This window comes from Bacillus rossius, chromosome 5 (genome assembly GCF_032445375.1).
Source record: "Bacillus rossius redtenbacheri isolate Brsri chromosome 5, Brsri_v3, whole genome shotgun sequence".
In the NCBI taxonomy this organism is placed as follows: domain Eukaryota; kingdom Metazoa; phylum Arthropoda; class Insecta; order Phasmatodea; family Bacillidae; genus Bacillus; species Bacillus rossius.
The window spans coordinates 35,022,663-35,047,512 of NC_086333.1; the positions used below are offsets into that span (position 1 = coordinate 35,022,663).

The 24,850-nt window shown below is 39.1% G+C and overlaps 1 protein-coding gene across 1 annotated transcript in view; it reads left to right on the top strand.

The window, feature by feature from the left end:
• The window catches only part of LOC134531696 (metal cation symporter ZIP14-like), a 133,129-nt gene that overhangs the window by 18,461 nt on the left and 89,818 nt on the right, over positions 1-24,850 (top strand). Inside the window, exon 2 of the mRNA XM_063367507.1 lies at positions 5,872-6,007. Within this exon, the coding sequence (XP_063223577.1) occupies positions 5,872-6,007 (136 nt within the window). The remainder of the gene's footprint in view (positions 1-5,871; positions 6,008-24,850) is intronic.

Here is a 24,850-nt window from a genome sequence, read left to right on the forward strand (position 1 = left end):
AATATTTTTTTTATACAGCAAGTAAATATTTGTTTCGCCACATATAAGCAAATATTTGTTTGATTCAAACAAACCTATTTCTCTGTGCACGAGCTCCCTAGAGCCATTTCATCGCGGCTTGGAGGTGTCTGAGGAGGAGCTACAGCATCACTGCCACACACTCCCCCTTAACCATTAGGGTAAACTGTGGTTGACTCAACGGAAACCCCACCGTGAGAGTATCGCAAGGCGGCTAACCAAGTCCATGACAGCTGTGGGACCCCTCAAGACAAGCCAGAGCGCGAAGCCCGTTCAGCAGCCAACCGCAGCGACTGCCGAGTACCGAGTGGCCTCGTGACCTTCGACTAAGCCGGCTTCCGCGCCGCAAGCACTCTCACTCGACAGTCCCGCGGACTGCAAGGTCTCCGAGAGGAATGCCGCGCGCCTTGGGCCGAGACAAGAGACCGGAAACATGTGCGAGAGCCCTTCTCCACGGCTGGCTGTCCGTTCCGTTCCTGGGCTGTGGCACTGTGGCACCACTGCTCCCGCCAGTAAGGGGCTTCACGAGCTTCTGTTGTAGTTTTTTACTAATCCTACAATTATTTCGTGTAGATTACTTCAGTTAGCCTACCTGTTGCGAGTAATATACAAAAAAAAATACGTATGCATTGTTCATATGCATATATGTAATTTGTTCTCAAATTTTGATTATAACTGTAAATGAGTAGATGGGCTTATCCGCTTATCCTCTGTTGTTTGCCCCAGGCTCCCAAGAAACCTGTGAGCTAGCATGCTTGGTTGTGAACTCCCGTCCGTATGCCTCTGTGGTCTCTATCGCAGAGTTCGTTATTACATCTTCTTCTCATTACTAATGTCTCAGAGCTATTCGCGACAATTTATCCGTACATCTCGCTTGAATTTGTTGTTAGGTCACACATTTTCTCATCAGATATTTGCTGTACGTTGTTTTCGAGATGTGATCGTGAACACTTGCGTGGCTTTCTACCACTATCAGATGATATTTAGTAAACATCTTTTGAGAAAATCTGAGACGATACGTAAAACAGTGGAAAGACGTCACGACCATTGCTGCAGTAGATGTACCGAAGTTATGACAAGCCCGCGGCTGGCTCTGACACGGCAAGCTCAATCTGATCGAGCGCCAGCTTTTGAAATACATGAAAGAGCCAGTTAGAGGTACATGTACCTAACGCAGTTAAACAAGTCACTATGACATTTAGCTTTGTTAAGTAAGATTGCAACAGATGGATTTCACGTCGTACGGTTATGCATACAGTTGGGCGGGGGGATAGGACACAAACGACGCCGTCTTGGTTCCAGCAGTTTTAAGGCCGTAACAATGTTATGTCATATAGTTCTCAAACTTCGGCTTCGTTAAAGCGTAGTACATACTTTAGTGAAACGCCTGAAGTGAATAGTGACTGGTAGTTACAAATAGTTTTCCCTGTGAAGACATTGGCATTTGGTATTGAATAAATAATTGGGAATGACTAGAACTGTAAAAATACTCTCAATAGACACTTTGTATTTGTCTTTGAAAAATCTCTTGGTTTGTGTACTTACTTTAATAAAACTGTAACAGTGAATGACTGTCAAGACAACGAACGCACAATCTAAACTGGTGGCATTGAAAGTTGAAATTCGGAGGAAATAGTCCTTGAGTGCCCTAGGGGTGTACTAATGAGGGATTTTTTTTTTAAACTTCCATCACTAAAGGGGTGGTAAAGTTTGTATGAAGCGAAATACCACTCACTGACTCATTCATCACGACTTCTCCGGAACTATTAGACCTACACACTTGAAATTTGGCACGTATATTCCTTTTACTACATAGACATAGGCTAAAAGAGGATATTACGGAAATAAGCTCCCATGGAGGGTGGGGGGGAGGGGGGTTACCGAGGCGTTTAAGATAAAATTTCCATATTTTTCAATGCTTTTGCATTGTTGGTGCTTTCTTTGTCTCTATTGGCAACGGCTATTGTATTGTTAATGCATTTTGCGTGGTTTAGTAGTGTTTTATCTCTTTACTTTCAGCTACCAAGGCGGGTTGCGGAAGCTTTAAAATTCAAAATTTCCCGTCTTTTAAGTCTTACAGACTTCACATTATGTGTAAGGCCTGCGTAGCGCCGGGCACTGCAGCTAGTTGAACTTTTGAAAATTAAAAGGTGTCTTTCGGCTCCTATCTCTCCCCCTTAAGGCGACAGACCTACTATGTCACAGCAGGCTCCTATCTCTCCCTTTTAGGCGATAGACCTATGTCACAGCAAGCTCCTATCTCTCCCTCTTAAGGCGACAGACCTATGTCACAGCAGGCTCCTATCTCTCCCTCTTAAGGCGACATACCTACTATGTCACAGCAGGCTCCTATCTCTCCCTTTTAGACGATAGACCTATGTCACAGAAAGCTCCTATCTCTCCCCTTAAGGCGACAGACCTATGTCACAGCAGGCTATTATCTCTCCCACTTAAGGCGAAGGCTCCAACTCTCTCTCTTAAGATGACAGACCTACTATGTAACAGCAGGCTCCTATCGCTTCCCTTAAGGTGACAGACTTACTATGTCACAGCAGGCTCTTATCTCGCCCCCTTATAGCGACAGACCTATTACGTCAGAGCTGGCTCCTATCTTGGTTTAAAACGTGCTTCAAAATCCAAATCGCGACGGGGCTGTCGCTACGCGAGATTGACGCGTCACGCTGCAGTATTCATAGCGCGACGCACACGACGCAAAGGATGCGACACATCAGTAAAGTATTACCATGTTGTGAAAATGCTCGTTTAAACCGCGCGGCCTAAATAAAATTACTTCTAGTCTTAACCTACGTCTTGCCGTTCCAAACGAACCACATGTACGACGGCCATTCATACTTACATGTTTGTTTTTTTCCTTACCTGTTTGAGGGAAATATGATTTTTAACATTAATTTGAAAAAAAAAAAATTAACGTAAGTGATAGCATTTCAAACATTTCACAACATGCGCACACACTTCTGTCTTATTCTTTCGTTCATCTATCTCTCTCAGTTATATATTTTTTTAGGGTGGGGGACGAATCATCGCACAAAGAGGAGAACGAAAACGAGCCCAGAAAAGCATATAGCGTAGTGCTCTCGTTATATATTTTTGGCCAAGTACATATTCTCTGTTCTTTTAGCGTCAGAAATCATTCACAACAATGATTCACGAAAATGTTTGCATTATAATTCTCCCTTGACATCTTACTCTCATCGCGCCCAAAGAAATTTCACTTCAAAAACTTGAAAAAAAAAACAACATAAATAATAATAGTACTTATCACCAAATGCAACATTATTTCGCAAAAAAAAAGTTTTGATGTTCATTTTAGTAATATCGCGCCCGCGACGCGATGCAAATAGAAAATAAAAATGGGTGCGTGTACTTAGGTACGCGCGTGAGAAGTTATACTTCTTTGGCATCATTAAAAAAAATAGTTTTTAATTGCATGCAAATAATTCTCCATGGTAGCGTTATTCTCCATGGTAGCGTTAAACGTTTGACGCAACCTCGTTGGAAGTCGCATTAGAAGTATAACTTAAAAAAAAGTTGAAAGTTGGCGTCCGCATCCACGGCGCCAGCGTGGACGTAGCGTCGGCGACCGCGGTCACGTGGCGAGGCCATGGAGCTGATATACATCTTCTTACATGCTCCTTGGGCGAGGCGCGCGACGCAGCAGCCGGCGACGAGCGGTTCCGAGTCTCCCCGCCACCCCGGTGGCCGGAGGGGAGGTCGCGCTCCCTCTATTCGCAAGGGGAAGCCTACAACTCACGTAGCTTCGGTTCCCTACCACGTTCGTGCAACTTCGGTATTTCTCTCAAAAATTGAAATTAAAAAAATTGGTTGTATTTAAAGTTGGTTTACGGACGATAGTTTAACGTGACAACGTCTTAACAAAACATTGATGAAATGATTGCATACTTTTATGAATAACATTGAATCATATTTATTGTATTATCACTATTTTGTATGGCTATAAAGAAGGAGTGAAATGAAATATACAATATAATCGATAAATGTACTTTTATTTGCACTCATTAATTCAAATATGTTTATTACTTTAACGAAGAGATTATTTTAACTATAACTTTTATACATGTTTGCTATTTAACTTCTTCCAATCTGTGTTATTCTGTTACGGATATAGTACGATGATAAGAAAAGTAGGAAACGAATGGGAGTGTTTCAAGTTTAATGTGCCTCGAAAAAGTCAAATCTATGGTTGTTCGAATCGAGTCGAAGAGAGATAGATGCGGCGCAAGCGTACAATGAGCGTAACGGGACACAGCGTAACGGGACAATGTGCGTAACGGGACACTTTTTCGTGCGTGCAGCCGGCCTTCATCGATTTATTAGACGTTGTCACGTCAAAAAAATCGAAGGGTTAGGTTAGGTTAGGTCAGTCACAACATGCTTGTTTTCATTGTAAACTTCTGATTTAGCGGCTGAAGTGGCGTTAGTACCAAAACGCAAAACTTCGGAAATCTTCGCGAAATTCTTGCAGGGAACCGAAACTACGTGAGTTGTAGGCTTCCCATTTGCAGGCGGATCTTTTTGCCGCAGCGGGAATAAGCGTTCTGGATAAGTAGTGCGTCCTCGAGGAGACTCGCCGACCTTCGGCTCGGCCAACATTCCCCGCCACCAGGAAAATACCTCTCCCGCGTCGATTGATTAGAAAACAGCGAAACAAGAGGTGGAAGTTTCTGCGCAGTACTCTTCGTGGGGTCTGCAATCATCATAACCTAATAATATAGCATGGCCATTGCGCATATTCCCTACACAAATACGGCAAGCAATCATTTATCACATCGCTGGTTATGCTGGTGAAACCGAAGCAACATATAACCTACCATTCAAGGGTGTTCAACGGCAGCTGATGTTACGCAGCTAATTTGTTTAAGTTGACTTACGATAAATATATCCGCATAGAAAAAAAAATAATTTCTGCATTGCACGGAGCTGTGCTGAAATTGTGTTCACGATACAATACCTTTCAAAGGAAACTCGTGAACATTTTCATGACGTGTTTGCGCATACTAGTCCGGACGCCGAAATTCCAAGTAATTTGGCTTTCCGCAAACGAAGGTACAGTAGTTACAATGCTGTCTCTCAAGACCGCCCTGAAATGTCTATGAAACCTGCGACTTGCATTAATATACGGTACACCCTTCACAATAAAAATTAACAGTGTCACGTATTGAAGTGGATAAGTTGAAAGTATTTTCAGGAGAGGCACCGCACTCCAGTGCGTGTAGAGGCGGCAGAGCAGTTGGTGCGCGTGTTAATGTCGCCCCTAGCGCCTCCTCGCGCCCGGTTCTCACACGAGCTTCAGGTAGCGAGCATATCATTCATTCATTCGTTCATTCATTCATCTTTGTGGGATGCGGTATTTTTGAACGATCGATTACAGACGTGTTCAAATTATCGAGAATGATCGGTACCTTCTAAATACAAAATTAGGAAAATGTATGCAAAGCTGCATCATTGAAGACGATCAGTGTCACCAAATGTCACTGATTCTTAGTAGTTTTCGAAAGGTTCATAATTAAGACTGTAATGGAGTTCGTTCATCTTGATTCGGACTTTAAACGGTTCCTGAAAATCCCTCCAGGGAAATTCTGGGGGTGCGGTGACAGAGTTGACAAGACCGCTCCCATCAAAGGCGATCTAAGGGTTCGATTTCCGGTGGGTTCGAAGTGGTGAACGATGCCGTGATCCGGTGAGGTTTCTCGGCGTCTTCTTGTTTCCTCCACCAATGTGTTCCTCACCTCGATGTCTACGAGACGTTTAGCCCCTGCTCATCCATCGCCGGGTGATGCCGTCCGCAGTGACGTCGTCTGTGTGTGGTTGCAGGGCCACTCGTGGGGCGGGCTGGTGGCTCCGGGGGCGGCGCGCGCCTTCGACGTCCGCATCGTCGAGGAGGAGGCGGGAGCCGCCGCCGGGGGCTGGCCCGACGCCGCCGCCGCCGACCGCCCCAGCGCGCTGGAAGGTCAGTGGCGCGGCGCTTCGACCCGTCCTTATAAATAACTCCCCGTCGCGTCGTGCGTCACCCGCGCTGCTGCTCTCGGCGCGGACACACTGTCTCCCCTCCCGCGCTTCAGGCATCATCGCGCGTGCATCCAGGCTCTTCCGAGATCCCTGCTCCGTGATGCCGACCAGACCTGAGCACGAGTAATTTGCGCTTCCTGAGCTGCTGAAGCTTCGGCCAATCAATAACTGCTGATATCCCCTAAGTGGCTGGACTATCGGGTAGATACGGGGAAAAAAAATATAGCGAGTCTTTCAGTACTCGCCAGTAATGTGTTCTAGTGATGCAAAATACACTTATAATACGATACTCGGACACGAACTTTAACATAGAACTGTGTAAAATAATGCCGAGCGCGATAAATATACGCAAATTGTGTTTTAAACCACATTTCTGGATGCGAATCTCACGTAGTTTCCGCACCCGCCGCGCCGTTAGAACTTGCAGCCGGAGCAGCATGTCGACGTTTCGAATCATTTGATAGCAGAAAGATATTTCAACTGTATAATGAAACGGCACCGATAAAAGCGAAAAAGTCCTGATTCTAAACTCCAGCTTTGGACCTGATTTTCGACATATTGCCCATATAGTTAAAATTCTTCAAACAGTTAGTACCATAACGTTTCCCTGTGTCTTTCTGAACCTTTGTACGCGCCATCCGCCACAGAAGGCAACACCGTGGTTTTTACAGATTTCCGTTTTTTTAATTCCGTCGCAATCACAAAATTACTCCCACCAAATGCCATATAACGAGAGCTAAGATGTTACAATTAAAAAATAATTACTTTCCGTTGTATGCTAGTCTTGGTTTTGTCACCTTTTTAACAGGGAAGATGGTTGTGTATTGGGAAGAGTTGGGGCACCTTTCTTCAAATGCTGCCATACCAGTATAACGATAATAAATAACAAGATATTCTGTTAGGCCGGACAGTCTAGCCAATCAAGAGGGCAAAATCGACTGTTAGTTCAAAAGCGTCAGCCGATTAGGAAGTACCTACACACTTCACAAAAAAAAAAAGAGTACATGAAGGCAGCGTAGCAAAACCTACAGAATCTATGCAGGCTATTGCTGACATGAGTAAGACGACTTCAGTGGCCTGCAAGTAGAATGGTGCTTAGTTGATGTGTTTTGGGACTGCATCCTTGCAGTTAACGTATGCCACTGAAAAGTTACTGTACCTACTATAATTTGTTCTCGTTTAATTTAATACTTTTGGGAGCCCTGCTGAATACATCTATTTCACTGTGTATCGTCTGGCTACATATAAATCTAACATTGTAAGGAACATAAAGACTTTTAGCCATGCTTGAATCGTGCATAACTAGAATATCGTTAAAAAACTTAAGTATTTTACGTTGATATTAATTTATGTTCATATTAAATTTATGTCGGCCAACACATGTTAGCGTACTTTCTAAATATCAAAAACCTTCTGCTAACCACTTACGTTTCATTGTCAATTTTATGTTCATTTGGTTTATTTGCGATCTGTCTGCTATATTTCTTTGCCTCATTTCTTGTAATAATGTATTATGTATTAAGTCTCACTTTTAATAAATATTTCGTATACTCTGCCAATTCTTTAAAAATCTCGTAGTCAGAAAATTTTTTGTGTGTGGTGTTGGTTTGTGCAAATATTTGTAGACCATGCTTTGTATTGCTACTACGATTTTAAACTTCAGTTTAGATTTCTTCATTGCTTATCATTTGGATTAAACTGTGGAGACAAACTAAATCACCGAACTAAACACTTTTTAGTTCAATGATTCGACTATTTTATTATAATTTTTATATCAGCCATGGACTATCATTCCGTCACCTTATGTAAATATACATGGTGGACATCGAGGTTATTAGTTATTAGTAGAGACATGCAAAATTCGCGGATTCATTTCGCGATAGGCTAGCATCAAAACAACTATACCTTCTTACCGCTTCTGCGATTGGCCCACATTTTAACCGGGGAATTGTGAGCCAATGGGAAACACTAAACCAAGAAAGTGCCGAATTACGGACAGCCTAGTTGAGACGTCTCACGCGTCAGTAGCCAATGAACAGGTGTCATTTCCGCGAGTATTTAAAGGACTGTGGAGTCTATCCTAGAGGTCAATGAATCCGCGAATTTTGCAGGTCTCTAGTTATTATAGACTACGATTTGTGATGATGCATTATGGATAAATGAACGTGTGAAACGGAAGAACCCCAAGAAAACCCATTGGCCACGGTGACGTGTGCCGTGTTTTCCACTTGTTGAAATTCCGTGTCCAACCCAGCCCGTGATTTCCCAGGTGGTGGAGGGGGGGGGGGGTGATCTGATCACTCGATTGGCTAACGACTTAATTGAACGTACAGTGAAATTAATGGCGACGAATTTGGCTCACACAAGCGGAGCTGGAAAAGCTTAGTTAGAAATATGTAAAACATTATTGCATATGGAACATTATCGTTCCGAATTTAGTTTTCTTAAAAAAAAAAAAAACGTAGATGCTGCGGGGTTGATCATATTGCCAACTGACAACAAGCCTTATCTAATTTGTGCAGAAAATGTGGCGTCCTTAAATAATTTCTGAACTTTTATGCAAGATTTATAGATATGTATTTGAAACATGACAATAAAGGTGCCTTGGAAATCCCCCCAATAATAATAAGGGGACCTTCTTGTCAGGGGTGTATGTGTGTGAGTGAGGCGGGGTGATAAGTGTGACGATCGCTGGTGCTTCCAGTGCGGTGTAGGCTCTGAACTGGCGCGCTGTCTTCTCGTCGTGCAAAGCACAACTATGATATTTGAGCGGTAACCATACCATTATGTGGCCTAGAAATGAAGACGAAGGTGTGATGAAAGTCCGTTGAGAGCTTTCAAGAATACGTACCGGATGTTTCATACCTAAAATATATCCTGAAAACACGCGTTTAAGCGATTTTCACTTCTTAAAATACAGTTTTAATAAAAATCCCGGAAACAGAACTACTCATCCGCCCTTAGCGTATTATTAAATGTTTTTTCGTTAACAGATCACTCAGATGTCTCGAACAGTTATCAAATTGTTCGGTTTTTTTTCTTAAGCTCTTCACACCATATGTTTTCCCAGGCAAGCGGACGCCAAGGTTGGCTGGCGTGTCCACGCCTTAGTCACACAGGCCTTCCCGCACCGCCGTAGTGGTATGCAACACTCAATAGCGGTATACGTGCAGGTGGCTGCACTGAACTCTTAAAATTTTTGCGTGTTATAATGCGATTTTTTTTTATCTCGTCACATCATTAATTTATGAACGCTGAAAGCGAGATGCGAGAATATCATGCCATATACAACCAAAATTTTAAAACGGTTAACCCTTAAAATTGCACTTCTATGGGGTCGTGTTCCAGTTGCTGGTGCAGCAGAAATCTGCACTGGTCTCGAGCAGTTACATGACTCACTTTTCTAGATTTCCGAATGCACCTAGTGCACTGGAAAATGTAATTTATATTTTGTGGCCGGGTTCCAAAAAAAAAAAATGTGAGCGAGTCTTTAAGTACTCGCCAGTGATGTGCTTTGGTATCTAGCTTTGGTAACGAGCAAATACATGTTTCCAAATTGCAAGTAAACTTATAATACGAAACTCTGACCCGAAATTTAAAGTATAATTCTTTAAAATAAAGCAGAGCGTCATAAATATACTGATAAATAGTATATTCGCTTTTCAAGTAACACAATTTCTGGTCGCAAATCACACATGTACTTTCTGTGCCGGCCACTAGAATTCGCTGCCTGAATCGTAAACGTTGGTTACCACCATCATGCGCAGATAGCAGCACGAAACAACCGGAAATTTCTAACTATTAGAACAGCTCCGATAAAAGCGAAAAATACTTGAAAATATTTGAAGCCTCGGCTTTTGACCTGATTTTCGACAGGAATTTAACTAAATTCCTGTCCATCTAGTAAAATTCACTAAAAAGTTCATACTTTATATTTTCCGCACACTTTAGAAGTTAAAACTTCTATGACGTTACTAAAATATTTAACCGAAACATTTTAAAATGCATATTATAACACTAAGTATATATTTAGTATATTTGTTTTTTTTAAACGACTGAAATCAGTCTGTAAATACTTCCTACAAACAAACCTAAACCATATTGAGCTGATTGCACATTTTAATATAATATAGTATTATAATATTATTAAAAAAATTAAAATGGGTTTTCCAGGGACGAGATTTGAACCACGTCCCCAAGACCAACAAATGTACGCTCTACTGCTTTGATACCAAGCCTATTTAAGGAGTATATATATTATAATCATTTATCACGTATTTTAAACGTGAAATTACTTTTTACTATGACTATTTTAGTTTACCAAATATATTCGAAGGTCGTTTCACAATTGTTAAGTTACATTTGGCACACCAATACGTTTGGTATATCGCCTAATATTTACGAATGTGACTATATATGGGTTTATGTTGCTACACGTGGGTCCGCCATCTTGTTTACATATTTCCGTTCATCGACTTTCGTTCCATTTTCACGAAATTACTCCTACTAAATACCGTATACCAAGAACTAAAGTTTACACATTAATATAAAAATATAAATTGGGTCGTTACCACAACGCCGAAATACCATAACGCCGAATGTCAAAATTGACCACAACGCCGACAGCTAGAAAACTGCTGTGTACCACAACGTCGAAATAACAACTGAATGAATTTGTGTGTGTTTCTTAAATGTACCTTAACGCCGAAATACCACAATCAAACCTAACCTAACCTTACCTAACCTAACCTAACCTAACCTAACCTAACCTAATTTAACCTAGCCTAGCCTAGCCTAACCTAACCTAGTCTAACCTAGCCTAACCTAGCCTAACCTAGCCTAGCCTAGCCTAGTCTAGTCTAGTCTAGTCTAGTCTAACCTAACCTAACCTAACCTTTGTGGCAGTCCTGCAATGACATTTTTCGGCGTTAGTGTATTTCGGCTTTGTAGTAATTCAGCGTTGTGGTGCGTACCCTATAAATTATTTCGAGATAGCTCATTTTTTGCAAGGTGGCATCCAAGCACTCTAAAATTTAAAGACTGAGTGACATTTGATAACTACGCGTATGTTTTAAGGGGTGAACACGTAGTACAGATTATAGAGCCACTTTATTCAGGAAAGTAAACGGTAAAGCCAGTTTTTAATAACGCAGAAACGTAAAAACGGAATCGAATCCAGTTTCGCAAGATATTTACGTTTCACAATCCCTCTGTCGCTTTTACATTGCATGGTAACGTAACAAACTCAAATCAGTGAGATTGAATTTCGCAATTAGAAAAAAAATAATGTAATAAAAAAAGTAAATCCGAGAATAAAACACGGTTGGATTGCCATATTTAATTAATTAAACTACAAAATAATCATACAACATTCGATATTCTTGTACGTGACACAATTTCTCACGTATATAAAACGTAAAGAAACATGGCTACCACCGCGGCCAAATACTTGGCTTCCGTTGGTCGCACGGACTAACATAAACAGAAGACATTGTCGAGTTAATCCGTACGGGTCCGGATCCACATACATGTAGTTGTAGATACTCAGTTGCATGAGATCTGTCTCCGTTTCCGCGTCATTGTATACTGGGAATAAGCAAAAACTTTGCAGATCAATTATATTGACAAATACTTTCCTTTTACTCAACCCACGACTGTGCAAGCTCCACGGTCCATATTTGCAAGAAAATAGTGTTCTTTCAAGTACGTATTATTTTTATTACTTGTGTAAATCTGTACCTATTGTTAAACAGTGTTATATGAGTATTGTTTTAACTGTGTAAATAAATATTTTTTCTGGTATAATGCTTTTCACGCTTTAATTTGACAGGGTAATTATTTGTCACGAATTATTATTTGATTAACGAAATAACACACCGTATTATAGTTAAGAGCCTACGAGAGTGTAAATGTGTTAAGTCCAACCAAGAATATGCTAGTTAAGAAAAAATTCAAACAAAACCCGTGCGCGGAATATTAATTGTTTTTATTTTCACTTTTTGGCAATTTGGTTATACCTAATGTAAAGAATTACCGCGAGGTATGTCCGTGCCGTTTAGTTTTCCGTTCGCGGAGTGGCGAACATGTTGTCATTGTTCATTCATTCGAGGGCAAAACATTATCAATGCCTATTAATGCATTGCAGTATGTCTATGTAGCCTATTGGCATAATCTGTTACACTAGAACTCAATAATGTGATATTTACAAAACTACAAAATCAGTCTATTAGAATACTCGATCACATATAACCTATACATAATATAAAATTAAATTAAAAACTAGTTTATTATACTCAATCCCAGCTTTGATATTTATTAAACAAATTTTCTGTATGGTGTAATCAATATTGATTGATCAATAATTATTGATATCCTGAGCTTTTATTTTGAAATGAGTAATACCTAAATGTATTTAGTCATGTTTATTTATTTCTCTTTTAATAAAATTTACAATAAATATGAAAAGTTACGATTCTTAAATACTTGAAAAAGAAATGAAAGCCAAAAAACCCCGCGGTGAGTTATCATGCTATTAAATTGTATAAATTGTTTTACTAAATAATACTAAATAATATTATAAATGTGTTTGAAAGTAAAATTTTACTAAGTTGAATTACTTTTTTAAAACGTGTATAAATTGTAGTTAAAATTGTTTTCGTACTATGGCAGGGGTTCTGAAAATCTTAATATAGTAACAATGAGTAATATTTATCATCAATGAGTAATATTTATTGTTTCAGTAATCATTATTGATCTACCAACAGTTATTGATATCCTGAGAAGTTATTTTAAAATGCTTAATAATTTTGTTAGTTCGTGTTTATTTAGAAAATTGTCTTATTTCTCCTGTTTTTACCCCTTACGATATCCTTACGAGTTGAGGTTTGAATTACCAAAGAAGTTTCAATTGTATCACATGTACTGAGCTACACGCGCTCTTTTTGGTAGATTTTGGATAAATACTACCTATTGTAGCCGTTACCTTGATGAGACTTCCGGAAAATTTTTATATAGTTTTTCGTTTAATTGTCCATAGACCCCAAAGCCATCGTCAACTCAAAATTTTATGGACACGGTAACTCTGTATGTAATTTTTCACAAATCACTTCCAAACTGATAAATAAAATATAGTAATGGAAAATCTCGGCGTAGTTCATTAATGGATAATATCCGACCAAAGGGGTGGAAGTGTTTTTTTTTTTTTAAATTAGAAAATTCGCTCTAACTCTTATAATATGAAGAATATCAATCTGTTTGAACGTATTATAACTCCTAGTATTAATACCAAATACTTTTGTGTAAATACATATTTTATACGACCAACCATAACTGCAAGGGTGGAAATAACAATGGTCGGAGGACGAAAAAAAGTCATAACTCCCTTCATAGGCAGACCATCGAATCCGTTTGGATTGTTTATACATCTTATAATTTTTAGCTAAAACTTTTGTTTGAAACAATTTTTGATACAACAAAGCATTGCTGCAAAGGGTGGATAAAGAGGGGTTAAAATACAAAACTAAATCCATAACTACCCTTGTAAATCTTATAATTTTTATCTAAAACTTTTGTCTGAAACAGTTTTTGATTGTTGAGCCGCTGCTGCATGGGGTTAAAAAAAAGCAGCGGTAGAATTAGAAAATAATTTCCTTACCGTGTGCAATATTAAATTATTTTCTATATTTATTATGAAAACATTATTTATCAACTTTCGTCTGAAATAATTTTTTATATGACCTGCCATTCGTGCAAGCGGTGAAATAAATTCGTAACTTTCTTAGTAGGCACACTATCAAATCCGCTCATATTGTTTGTAGACCATACATATACTATCTAAAACTTTTGTCAGAAACAATTTTTGATAAAACCAACCACTGCAAAAAACTGTGGGGAGGGGGAAATAAAGATGGGTTAAAATAAAAAAAAAAATTAAATTCATAACTCCGTAGTAGGATTACTATTAAGCCGTTCAAATTGTTCGTAAATCTTATAATTTTCATCTAAACCAATTGTCTGAAACAATTTTTGATAATTGAAATCAATATTGCAAGAGGTTGAAAAAACCTGGGGTGGGAATAAGAAAATAAATAAAACTTCCTTACCATGTACACAATCAAATTCATTTTTACTTTTGTCAATTTTTCTAAATATTGTCTAAAATTTTTGTAAACAATTAATTTTTATGCAACCAACCATTATTTCAAAGTTTGGAATTACAGGGGTTGAAAGTAAAAAATATCATTACGTTTTAAAAATATAATATCAAATCCGTTACAATTTATTGTATAAATCCTAAAATTTATTTAAATATTTGCCTGAAACAATTTTTATGAAACGAATTCTAAATTTTGATATAATAAAAAAAAAATCAAAACTTCCTTAGTATCAAATGCGTTCGAATTTATTTCAAACCATCTTAATAATATCGTAAACCTTGGTGCAAATAAAATTTTTGTATGACTACCTACGTTATTATTGCAAGATATAAAAAAAATTGTGTTTTAAGTAAAAAAAGGGAATAACTGCCTTAGTTGGCATAGTATGAAATTCTTTCTAAGCTATTCAATGCTGGCTGTATTATTGAGTTAAAAACATTCATAATATTTTCGCTGCATGGAATATGATAAAACGTTTAATCGATCAGTTTGTAATATTGGAGAACATAAAGATGTTAATGTACATCAAGTACTTAAAATGTTCCAGAAGTTTATAGAAGTTTCCAAAATATTTCCTGAAGAAGTAAGTACTTTAAAATCTACCTACGCTTGTAGGCTGTGCCCTAAAGGGATTTTTTTTTACCTGTCTCTCTTGAGTCATAACCGGATACGCCATATCAGTTTAAGTTCTTTTAATCTTGAGTAATATGCTTTTTTTTGCGAGGAAAAGACTGACGTTATCGATGTGGGTGCTGCAAAAGAAAACACCGACACATTGACGTTCAACCTTGCCTGCCGGTAACTCGGCCTGCAATAGGGCTCGCTCAAAGGATTGTTGTGCATTATTGATTATAAATTGTTGAAACGGGTTGAAAAAAATTATTTTTAATTATAAATTAGTGAAAACTTGTCCACTTAAATTTGTGGGTTTCTACAAGGTGTTTCAGTGACTGAAATTTACGAATTCATCTGTAATTTATACAATTTTTTTCCAAATAAATTTCCTGTAAATTCTACTGATTGCCATTCAGCACAGCTTGTTGACAGAACTTATATCGATCTTTTCACGTATTAGAATCACTGATTACATTTATAGTGTAAACAGCAGCTGAACTGCACTTAAATTTAAAAAAAAATTAAGACAAAAAGCTTTTTGACTCGGTTTTATCTCGTGGACCTACACTAACTGAAGTATGGTAAATATTTAAATCCAACGTAGCTTTAATTATTATTATCGGATCTTATTTTAATAACTAAAAATAAATGTAACAGCTTTTAATTGAAATTTTTTTTTCTGAAAGTGAGCTATTTTGAGTCATTAGGTGTGTATGGATACGAAACGCCAGGAAAAGTCGACGTTTGTAACCGATAAGTTAATCCATGTTCGATTCCTGACAGGATCATGGCGGACGTTTCTGTGGGGCGTGGGGTTTCTCGCACCTCTCTCGCTTCCCGTACCGATGTTTCGTTGCTGCTCTGTCCTCCATCAGTCTTCTAATGCCTCAACGCCGACGAAGCGTTAAACGCTAGTTACTTCATCCATTCGACCTCATTCCTTCGCCTCACTAACTTAAATGTACTAGTTGGAGTCAAGCGTATCCAGCTCCCCTCCCTTCTCTCTCACCCAGATGGTTAAAAGAAGCACATATAAAATTACTTCTGAAGTAAATTTTTGGGATATTTTTTTAAAAATACATATTAAAGACGTATGCACTGTTACTCTTAACTTATTCCGGATTTTATATATCTAGAATAAATAATTAGCAGTCTATCAAGATATTTTATCAATTAAGCTCCATATCGGAAAATTGCTGAACTTTTCTTGTATGATTTATGTCATCGTTTTTTTTTCTAACGTAAAGTACATGCAGCTAGAAAGCGTATTAATATGATTGTAAAGGATATCCACCCGTTAACATTAAACATAATATTTCTGCGGAGTTTCACCGGTCAGTCGGTTTTATCGGAAAGGGGTTACTCCAGACTCACACCGCCCCCTGCTCCTAGTCCGTATACGTACTGTATCCGCCCACGATTAGAGCTTACACGACTCCGTCTGCGCGTGTGCAAGTCTTTGTAAATCGAAATAATGAACACACGTATTTTTTTTTTAGTTAACATTTTATCGCTGCTTTAAAAAAAAAAAAACTTAATTGGTGGGTGCGTCACTGTTTCAATTTATTAGGCTTAGAAATTCTGCAGAGTTATCTGCCGTACAGAATCCAAGTGGCCGTAAATTATTTTCAGGTAAACTATAATTTGGTCTAAACTTAATATCGCCAAGGTATTGTAGCTGATAATAACGGGGGGGTTAGGATTTTCGGCTAACATGTTCGCGTGTCTGTCCGTTTTTGAACGGTAGTTAAACAAGCGTATATCGTGTCTCAGATAAAAAAAATCTCTCTCGGGAAAGGCCTTGTGGTAACGGTTATAGTATTAGAACACACAGTCGTGTTCTGGTTCATGTAAAGTTTAATTCCGTATATTGTCTTGATGTTCATCGTCCCACTTAAGTGGTTGTTATACGTGCTAACCCACGACCTTTGTTGACCGCGGCAAACTGTGACTTTGTTAGCAACAGTTGTTTAAGGATTACATCAAATAAAAACTAGCTGATTTTTTTATTAATGGTTAGTAAAAAAAAAGAAAAAGTGGTAGGTATTATCGCTACACTACCATAATTTATTATTGCGTGAAAACGTCTCTCGCGAACCATAAGGTATAAAGGGCGCCGTCTGCCCGGGCACACACACGATGCGCAGAGCTTCAGGAAAAACAACGAAATTTCAAAACTACAAGTTATCCGCGTGAGGTATATTTACGAAAAGCATTTAATAATTTGCTTAGGGCCGAAAAGTACTTTTGTTTTCGGATGCAGTTTTTAACTGTGTTTTTAGAAGAGTGACAAGGCGTGTTTTCGGAGTAATTTTTAGGCGTAAAACAACCGGCACAGATTCTTGAAAGCACTTTATGGACATGCATTACACCTTTATTTTCATTTCTCCGCCATATAATTTTACGGAAACCGCTCAATTTCCACAGTTATCCTGTGATGACGAGAAGACTGCGCGCCAGTTCAGAGCCTTGCGCTCAGAGGCGATACCGCGCTAGAAGCACCAGCGAGCGTCGCGCTTATCATCCCGCCTCACTAACACACATACACCCCGACCAGATGGTGCCCTTAAGGGAAAATAAATTAAACTAATCTTTTTTGAATGTATTTATTTATATTTTTTCCAGGTTACTCTTAAAATATTTTACATTCTTCAAGTGTAAATAAATATTTAACTTTACTGTACATTTAATACATTTAAAACGAGGTAGCGAGATTATAAATACGACACGTATGGTTTGCAAATCAAATGCATGTCGCGCGCATAGGTCAGATTCAGACAGGTGTCGGCGAGTGAGGTCTGTTCATGTGGGTCGTTATTAAGCTAGGTATTATGTCATTTTATGTCGGGTCTTCATAGTAAGAGTTGATTTGAGCCACCCTAGCCTCTGAACTGTGGATCCACAACAGCGCCCAACGCTTCAAGTATACGGTGCTCACGAAGGCGCCTCACTCGCTCTGTTAAGTCCTGGCGCTCGTTTGGTTCGTGAACGAACCGGCCCGAGTGGTAGAGCTCTATCCCGCCGCCTCTGGCGCTGAGTACTTCCGTTGACTGCGCGGCATTTCCTGAAACAGGCAGTTTTAGAACGTTTTGTAAACTGTCCCCCAGCATAACTTTTCACTCGATAACTTAGCTAGCCTCTTAGAGCGCCTCAACATCCCCACGACGACGCACAAACAACTCGCGTAACCCTTTCCGTTGTGGAGTTGTGACTAATTCTTTGGTCACGCAGAGTGAATTTCGAGGCTCTTTATAACCTCCTCCTCCGCGCTCATTGACGTAGGCGCACGATGGCGTAAGTGCGCTAACAGGCAACGTAAAGTGGTGTATTTTCAGAATATATACAACACTTGGCGATACAACCCTTAAGTCACGAGATATACTAAAATTTTTGGCGACAACAAAAGCGTTTCATCGTAAACTCTGGCGGAAATTGAAGCCTTTTTAAAAACATTTTCTCATTTAAACTTTCCCCTTGAAGAGGCTAAGGTATACCTAGTCATTATTTTCCTTAATTCCTGTTACTTCGACGCTGTGTTTGCCAAGCAACGGCCGCTTGGGTGGTGTCGACGGCGGGGGTACTCGGCATCTGCCCCCGGGGTTGTGGGTTCGAGTCCCTCCTCAGGAGGAACATTGGTGTGAGTATTGGCATAAGCTTCATTATACTCTGCGTTTAGGTGACATTTACTGGCCCCGGATGTTTTACGGCTTTTTATCACCTGACTTGGGAGTCTAGGAAGGTTCACTCTGTTACAATCTCTGCAACACGCCTGCCATTAAGTATCGAGATGCCTACTGGTGGTTCACTTCTTGTCACCACTATGCATGCAAGACTGTCCTGGAAATTAGATTCAGCAGTGGTTGAAATTTCATATCTATTCTAAACAAATCAAAAGACAAATTCTTATTTTTATTTATTTATTTATTTTTGTGAAGGAGGTGTACAAACCTGGAACATCTCAGAATTTGTTGGGAATCGAACCAGGATAGTAATGGTCAGGATGACTACTATCGTCTACAGTGCCAACGAATTGTAGCGGTAATTTAAACAAAGAATCGGGAAACTCTGTCTGGACACTACAGACGTAAATGCCCAAAACTGGCTGTGTAGTGCGCGGGGCCGACCTCTGGGGGCGTGATCGACGTGGCGTCGCTGCCATTCTGCGAAGACCAGTCCTCGTCGTGTGGCGCTCTCTTATTAGCACGGCCGGCCCGACTCTAGCCTCGACGCCCCTGGCTGGAGTCGTGGTTTGTATCTGCTGTCCATCAGTTAGACCGTGACTTGTGGACGATACTTTCTGATGTGCATCATCGTAGCTCTCGGTATATTGCATTTGGTAAGAACGGAAGTCACAGGGAACGGAAATATGCAACCTCCATGCTGCCGCCTGTGGCGGATGGCGCGAACCAAAGTTCACAAAGCCAAAGGAAAAACGTTTTAGTATTAACTGTTTAGTGAATTTTAACAGATGGGGCAGTTTTTTTTTATCAAAATTCCTCTTTGAAAATCAGGTACAAAGCCGGGGTTTACTATTATTTAGAGTCTTTTTTTTTTTTTTTTCATAGAGCCGTTTCATTATTTAGTTTTAAATTTTGCTTTGCAAATGGAATGTTTCGATAGTCGACGTAGCTGATCTGACTGCGGGTTCTAGTGGCGGGTGCGGAAAATATGTTTGATTTGCGTCCAGAAATTGAGTTGAAAACACAGTTTGCGTATATTTTTCACGCTTAACATTATTTTAAAGAATTCTACGTTAAATTTCGTGTCCGAGTTTCCTATTATAAGTGTATTTGCAACATGAGAACACATGAATTAGCTCGTTACCGAGGTTAGAGGTTACACATCACTGGCAAGTACTGAAAGACTCACTCACTTTTTTTTTTTAAATTTATGAAACCTTATTTGAGATTTTAGGCTAGTACTTAAGACCTATAAAACTGGACGCTATGAATTTTAATAACTTCATTCATTGGGATATATTTTTTTTACATATTCGTTAATGCCTTAAACACAATAGTTTACGGTTTACTGATTGCCACCGTAGTATTGAGTTGTATACGGTCAGAAAAATAAGTAGTTTTAGTCCTAGATGTGTTAACTTATCACTTTACTCTAAAAAACGGTGTAAATGTTTGATTTTAAAACGGGCAGCTTAAGTTGGACTTAGTCGGTCGGCAAATTGTGTAAATCACTCTGATAAGATGCATTGTTCTTATAATGGTATGTACATAAAAATACACATTTAATTTAGTGCTAACTGTCTGGTACGTATCATTTATTTCCAAAAAAAAGTATAATGGCAATGCTTTACTTTAAAATAAGAGTAAAGAGAACCCCTTAAATTAATAATGGACGCAAGATTATTTTGAACGTTATAGTAGATTGTCTAAAGGCATAAATGATATTTACAATATTTTAAATATTAAATGACGTTTACCATAAAATGCCATAAAATGATTAACTGCAAATACATTCCTATACTTAAAAATTCAACCAAGTGTGCATTCAAGTTTACTCATAAATTTTATTATTTTGATTTTAATAAATTAGTAAATAAACAAGGTATTCGTAAAAAAATAAATTAATGTTACATAATAGTTCTGGGTGGTGAATAAAGTTATTTATTTATTGATGTTAATATTGTCAGAGATGTTACAAAAACTTATTAGTTTATTTATAAGTAGAAGATAAAATTATATACCATTATGTTATATTATATTATATTATATAACATTATGTTGTAATACAATGTAAATATACAATGATGGCGATTTGAAAAGGTTTAGTAAATATTAAATCAGAACATTCTTATCGCTAGACGATTTTGAATATTATGTTCACACACGTTTATTTACCCAATTTCAATGCACCTACCTAAACCTTGACAAATGACAACTATGCTTACAATTACTTGCCTATGATTGCTGTAGAACTTCTAAGAACGAAAATTGTGGCAACATTTTACAGCTATGCTTGTTCCTTGTTTTATGCACTGTGCGCTAGCACAATACATGACTGTATTTCAGATTGCCTAGCTGCAGGTACGCTCAACCTTTTTGTTACGGTGTCAGTATATTTGTTTCTGGAAAGAGTTTACTTGGCAGTAAATGTCTGTCAAGCTGTTGCTAGTTAGTTAAACTAATATGCGAATTGTTTTGAAGCGCTTTGACTTAATTTTAGTACCCATTGTAATACAGCAGTGTTCATCCCTCAGTCTATAAGCTTTATCTTTTCTATGTATCTTATTACCTTGCTTTTTAGAGAATCTTTTTTAACTCTTTACAATCTAAGTGAAACCTTACCTATTTTAATTCCAGCGAAGATTCACAACAAATCATTTAAATTCTGTCATTATGTCTGCTTTGATATCACTAGGTACATCAAAAATTTAACTAACACAAAATTTTTCGAACATTTAAATTGCAGAAAATTTCAACGTATTCTTAGTAAGGTGACACTTTTGTGAGGTTGCACCATGGCAGAACGTATTTCACTGTAATGGCTGACACATCGGTTTCAGCACTCAAATATTTAAACTGGGTTGTCTTGCTTGCAACTTGCATCAAAGCATCAAAGCATTTTTTATCCACACAATTTTTTCATACAAGCAATAAATACTCTTTTCCTGTTATTTGATGTCTTGTCCGGATCACTCCATTACGATTTTATACCCACGATATGTCATACGTCTGTTGCGATTTGATTGAAAAAAACTTGACATCAAAGTTTTTATTCTTGAACAGTTTCAGTCACTGCTGTAGGTAACGTTTAGTAATAAAATATTGAAAAACAATGCCTGCCTAGTTTGGTTGTCTCCTAAAGTTGGAGCGAGCTGCCAGTAAACCCAGAGCATCCGTTGGTAGGTTACAGATTAATGTCGCTCATAGGCAATATGAGACTTATTTTCATAGGCCCGTGGCGAACGCTGCTCTAAGCCAGTCAGCATTCTCGGGTTGCTACTCTTTCCCTTCCCGAGCGAATCTCGTCGTTGCTTCATCTCACCATGTCATTCTTCATCCGTCTATAAATCCTCGTTCACATTAGGCTGATTCACCAGCCGCTGCTTGCTGTAGCTGTAAGCAGTAGCAGCAGCAGCAGCGGCTGATAGGGGTTCACACTATAGTCAGTAGCAGCTGCTGGTAACGATTCAGTAGTTCCGAGCGTGGTGTAGAAAATGTCTTCTTTAGGATCACGACGGGAGTTTCAAATGTTTCTCCAATTTTGTTTTGTTCTTAAAGGCCCCAGAAAAACTCATCATTCCACAGAATTTTATTTGTCCATCATCTTCTTTAAAGCTGAGTCCTTATCGTCCCTTTTAATTTATTCACTGGATGAATTGCCCCATAAGCACTTAATACTTCCTGTGCACGGTATCTCCGTCGTCGCGAAATGAAACACTGTGTACATTTCGGTACGAACAACGAATCTGAGCAATAAATTTCCAGAAGCGCTGCATTCCCAGCCACTTGTTCAGACTGGCTAGTGGGTCTACTTGCCGTTCACGGTTGCTAGACGTTGAGTATGCGCGATTTGAAACAGCGCTGGCCAATCACTCGCCGACTGGCCGGACTGGCCGCTGCCGAGAGTTCACTCTGCGTTTTAAGGTAGCTGGTGATAGCCGGCAGCAGACCGAGGCTTAGCTCGGTGTCCTTCCTTCCTTTTCACACGCTACTCGATCTAATGCTGAACTAAATTAACTGGCAGTCATGAAAATAAGAGACAAGTTAGGTTTGTACGGAACTGGACTGAAGGCGGTACTGCCGCCTATGTTATAGTGTACTCAAGCTTTGTGTACGCGCTCTCAGTGCTTCATGCGAAGGTTTGGCGCGAAGCTTGATATGTTGCCACGATGAACGAGCATTGCGCCTTAGCGGCTACGTCACCGGGGTCCTCTACAGACGGTGGCCCGACACAGGAAATGCAGTAACTTTGTTTGGATTGCTGGTCATTATGAAATGGACTGTGCCCTACGTTATCATCAGATCTGTGCTGACTTGACTATATCGTCACCCATAACCCTTCACTAGGTCAACTTGAGATGACCCGACGTCTTAGACATCACTAGTCTTTGTAAATCAACTGCTAACATTGCTTAATATCGTGTCGGCAAAGGTACGAATGTCACCTGCCTGATAAATGTTTCATTAATAAAGTAATTGTGTTGTGTCACGTAGTCCATTACTTTACTATCACGATGCAGACTTAGTAACTCACTCCCGATACTCTCCAGTAATTTACGAACGCCAATGTAACACTGGTTCAGGATAGTTCACACGTCCTTTGGCTTTATTGAGTATCGAAATCCTTCGTGATTGTCTTGAAAATTTCCCCTTTTCTGCATCAGTTATAAATTTTGTTTCCTATATGACTCCGTACGACACCCAGTGGACTGCCACTCCCATATTATGGTCCAGATTTTTCACATATATTAGAGTTATTGTTGTGGGCTGTATCGAAACTATACATTGTTTCAGTTAAGTCTACGGTGGTGTCGTTTTTAGTTTTACTTGGACTTATTGTGTGGGATGCCTAGGAGCAGTCCAGAAGGTGCAGGAGGGACTGGATCCACTCGTGTCGATTGTAAAATGAGCCAGAAGTGAGGTGCTCCCACTATCGTCTCGTCGACAACGAGGTAATAAGAGACTGAAAAATTCAACAACACATTGGGGAAGGAATTGGCTATGGCCTATAGTAATGAACCATCCCAGCATTTTCCTGGAGTGATTTTGGGAAAACATGGGAAACCGAAATCAAGATGGCAGGAGCAGGACTCGAATCCGAGTCCTCGAGAATGCGAGAGTCTAGCGTCGCGCCAACTGCGGTACCGTGTTGATCACATCACGTGCCTCCATACGGGTTGAATTCCCGAGTTGTGGCAAACGGGGCAGACGTTGCCGTATGTGTTTCTTCGGGGCACGCCCATATCCCCGACCTAAGTGTTCCGCCACCGCTGCAGTCTAGGGGTTCATTTCACCTCACGTTCAGGGGTAACTGTTGCAGGCAGTGGTGGTCCTAGACTCTGCGGGGCCCTGGGCTTTTTACTTCTATGGAGGCCCTCTCTCGGAAAATTAGAAAAATTAACCCTTTCAAACAACATTTCAAGCCAAACTGGTACTTAAATTTCGACAATGGTTTTGCTAACTTTTCTTAAGAAATGTTGATATTATTTCCTGATAAATTAATTTTGGGTCGATTTTATAAATATTCTTACGGTCAAATACCCGAGGAATCGCGTAATCCTACATGGCAATAAAATATTTGAAAGTTTTTCTAATACGAAATCATGAATTGAAATTTGTATTGACCAGAACTTTAATTTACATGCTAATGATATTTTAATCTTCCCTTTTCCATTAATGTCCATATTTTAAGAAGGAAACTAGACAACAAGTAAAAATAAAAATGAAAAGTACACATTTGTGCCCACCACAGTCGTTTGTTTTTCTGTAACCTGTAACCATAGTAACAACAGTTTATTTTACTACTTCAGTATACGTAATAAATTGGAGGATGCTTGTCGTCTTATCCCCTTCTACCAGGAATTTCGAATATCGAAGACTATGTATATGGCACGAAATCTTCAGTTTTCGTAAGTTACAAATAGTTCCATACCCGGTGTTGGACCGCTTGGAATTAATGTACCATACACTGGTTACTTTTCTAAGACTTGAGTGAGTAGCATCCTGTTTACCCAGATCTCTTCGGACCTACAATCATCTACTTTTAAAATCTCCATTCTGAACAAGTTATAATGCTATAATCTAGATATTTAAAAATTCATTCTGAGCACAATTTGGTTTGAAATAATTAATCTCTATAAGCGGTCTTCAGCGTTTGGTTATGCCATCATTATTGTTCTAATTAGAATATCGTTAAAGCCGGCGAGTGGACTAAAGGACATGTTTGTAGATCTATTGTAGACGCGATTATTCTGCTTAGTGCTGCACCGCGCAACATTGTGATATGAGATGAAAATATTTTACGTGTTACTTTTGATATGTAATTCTATAAAC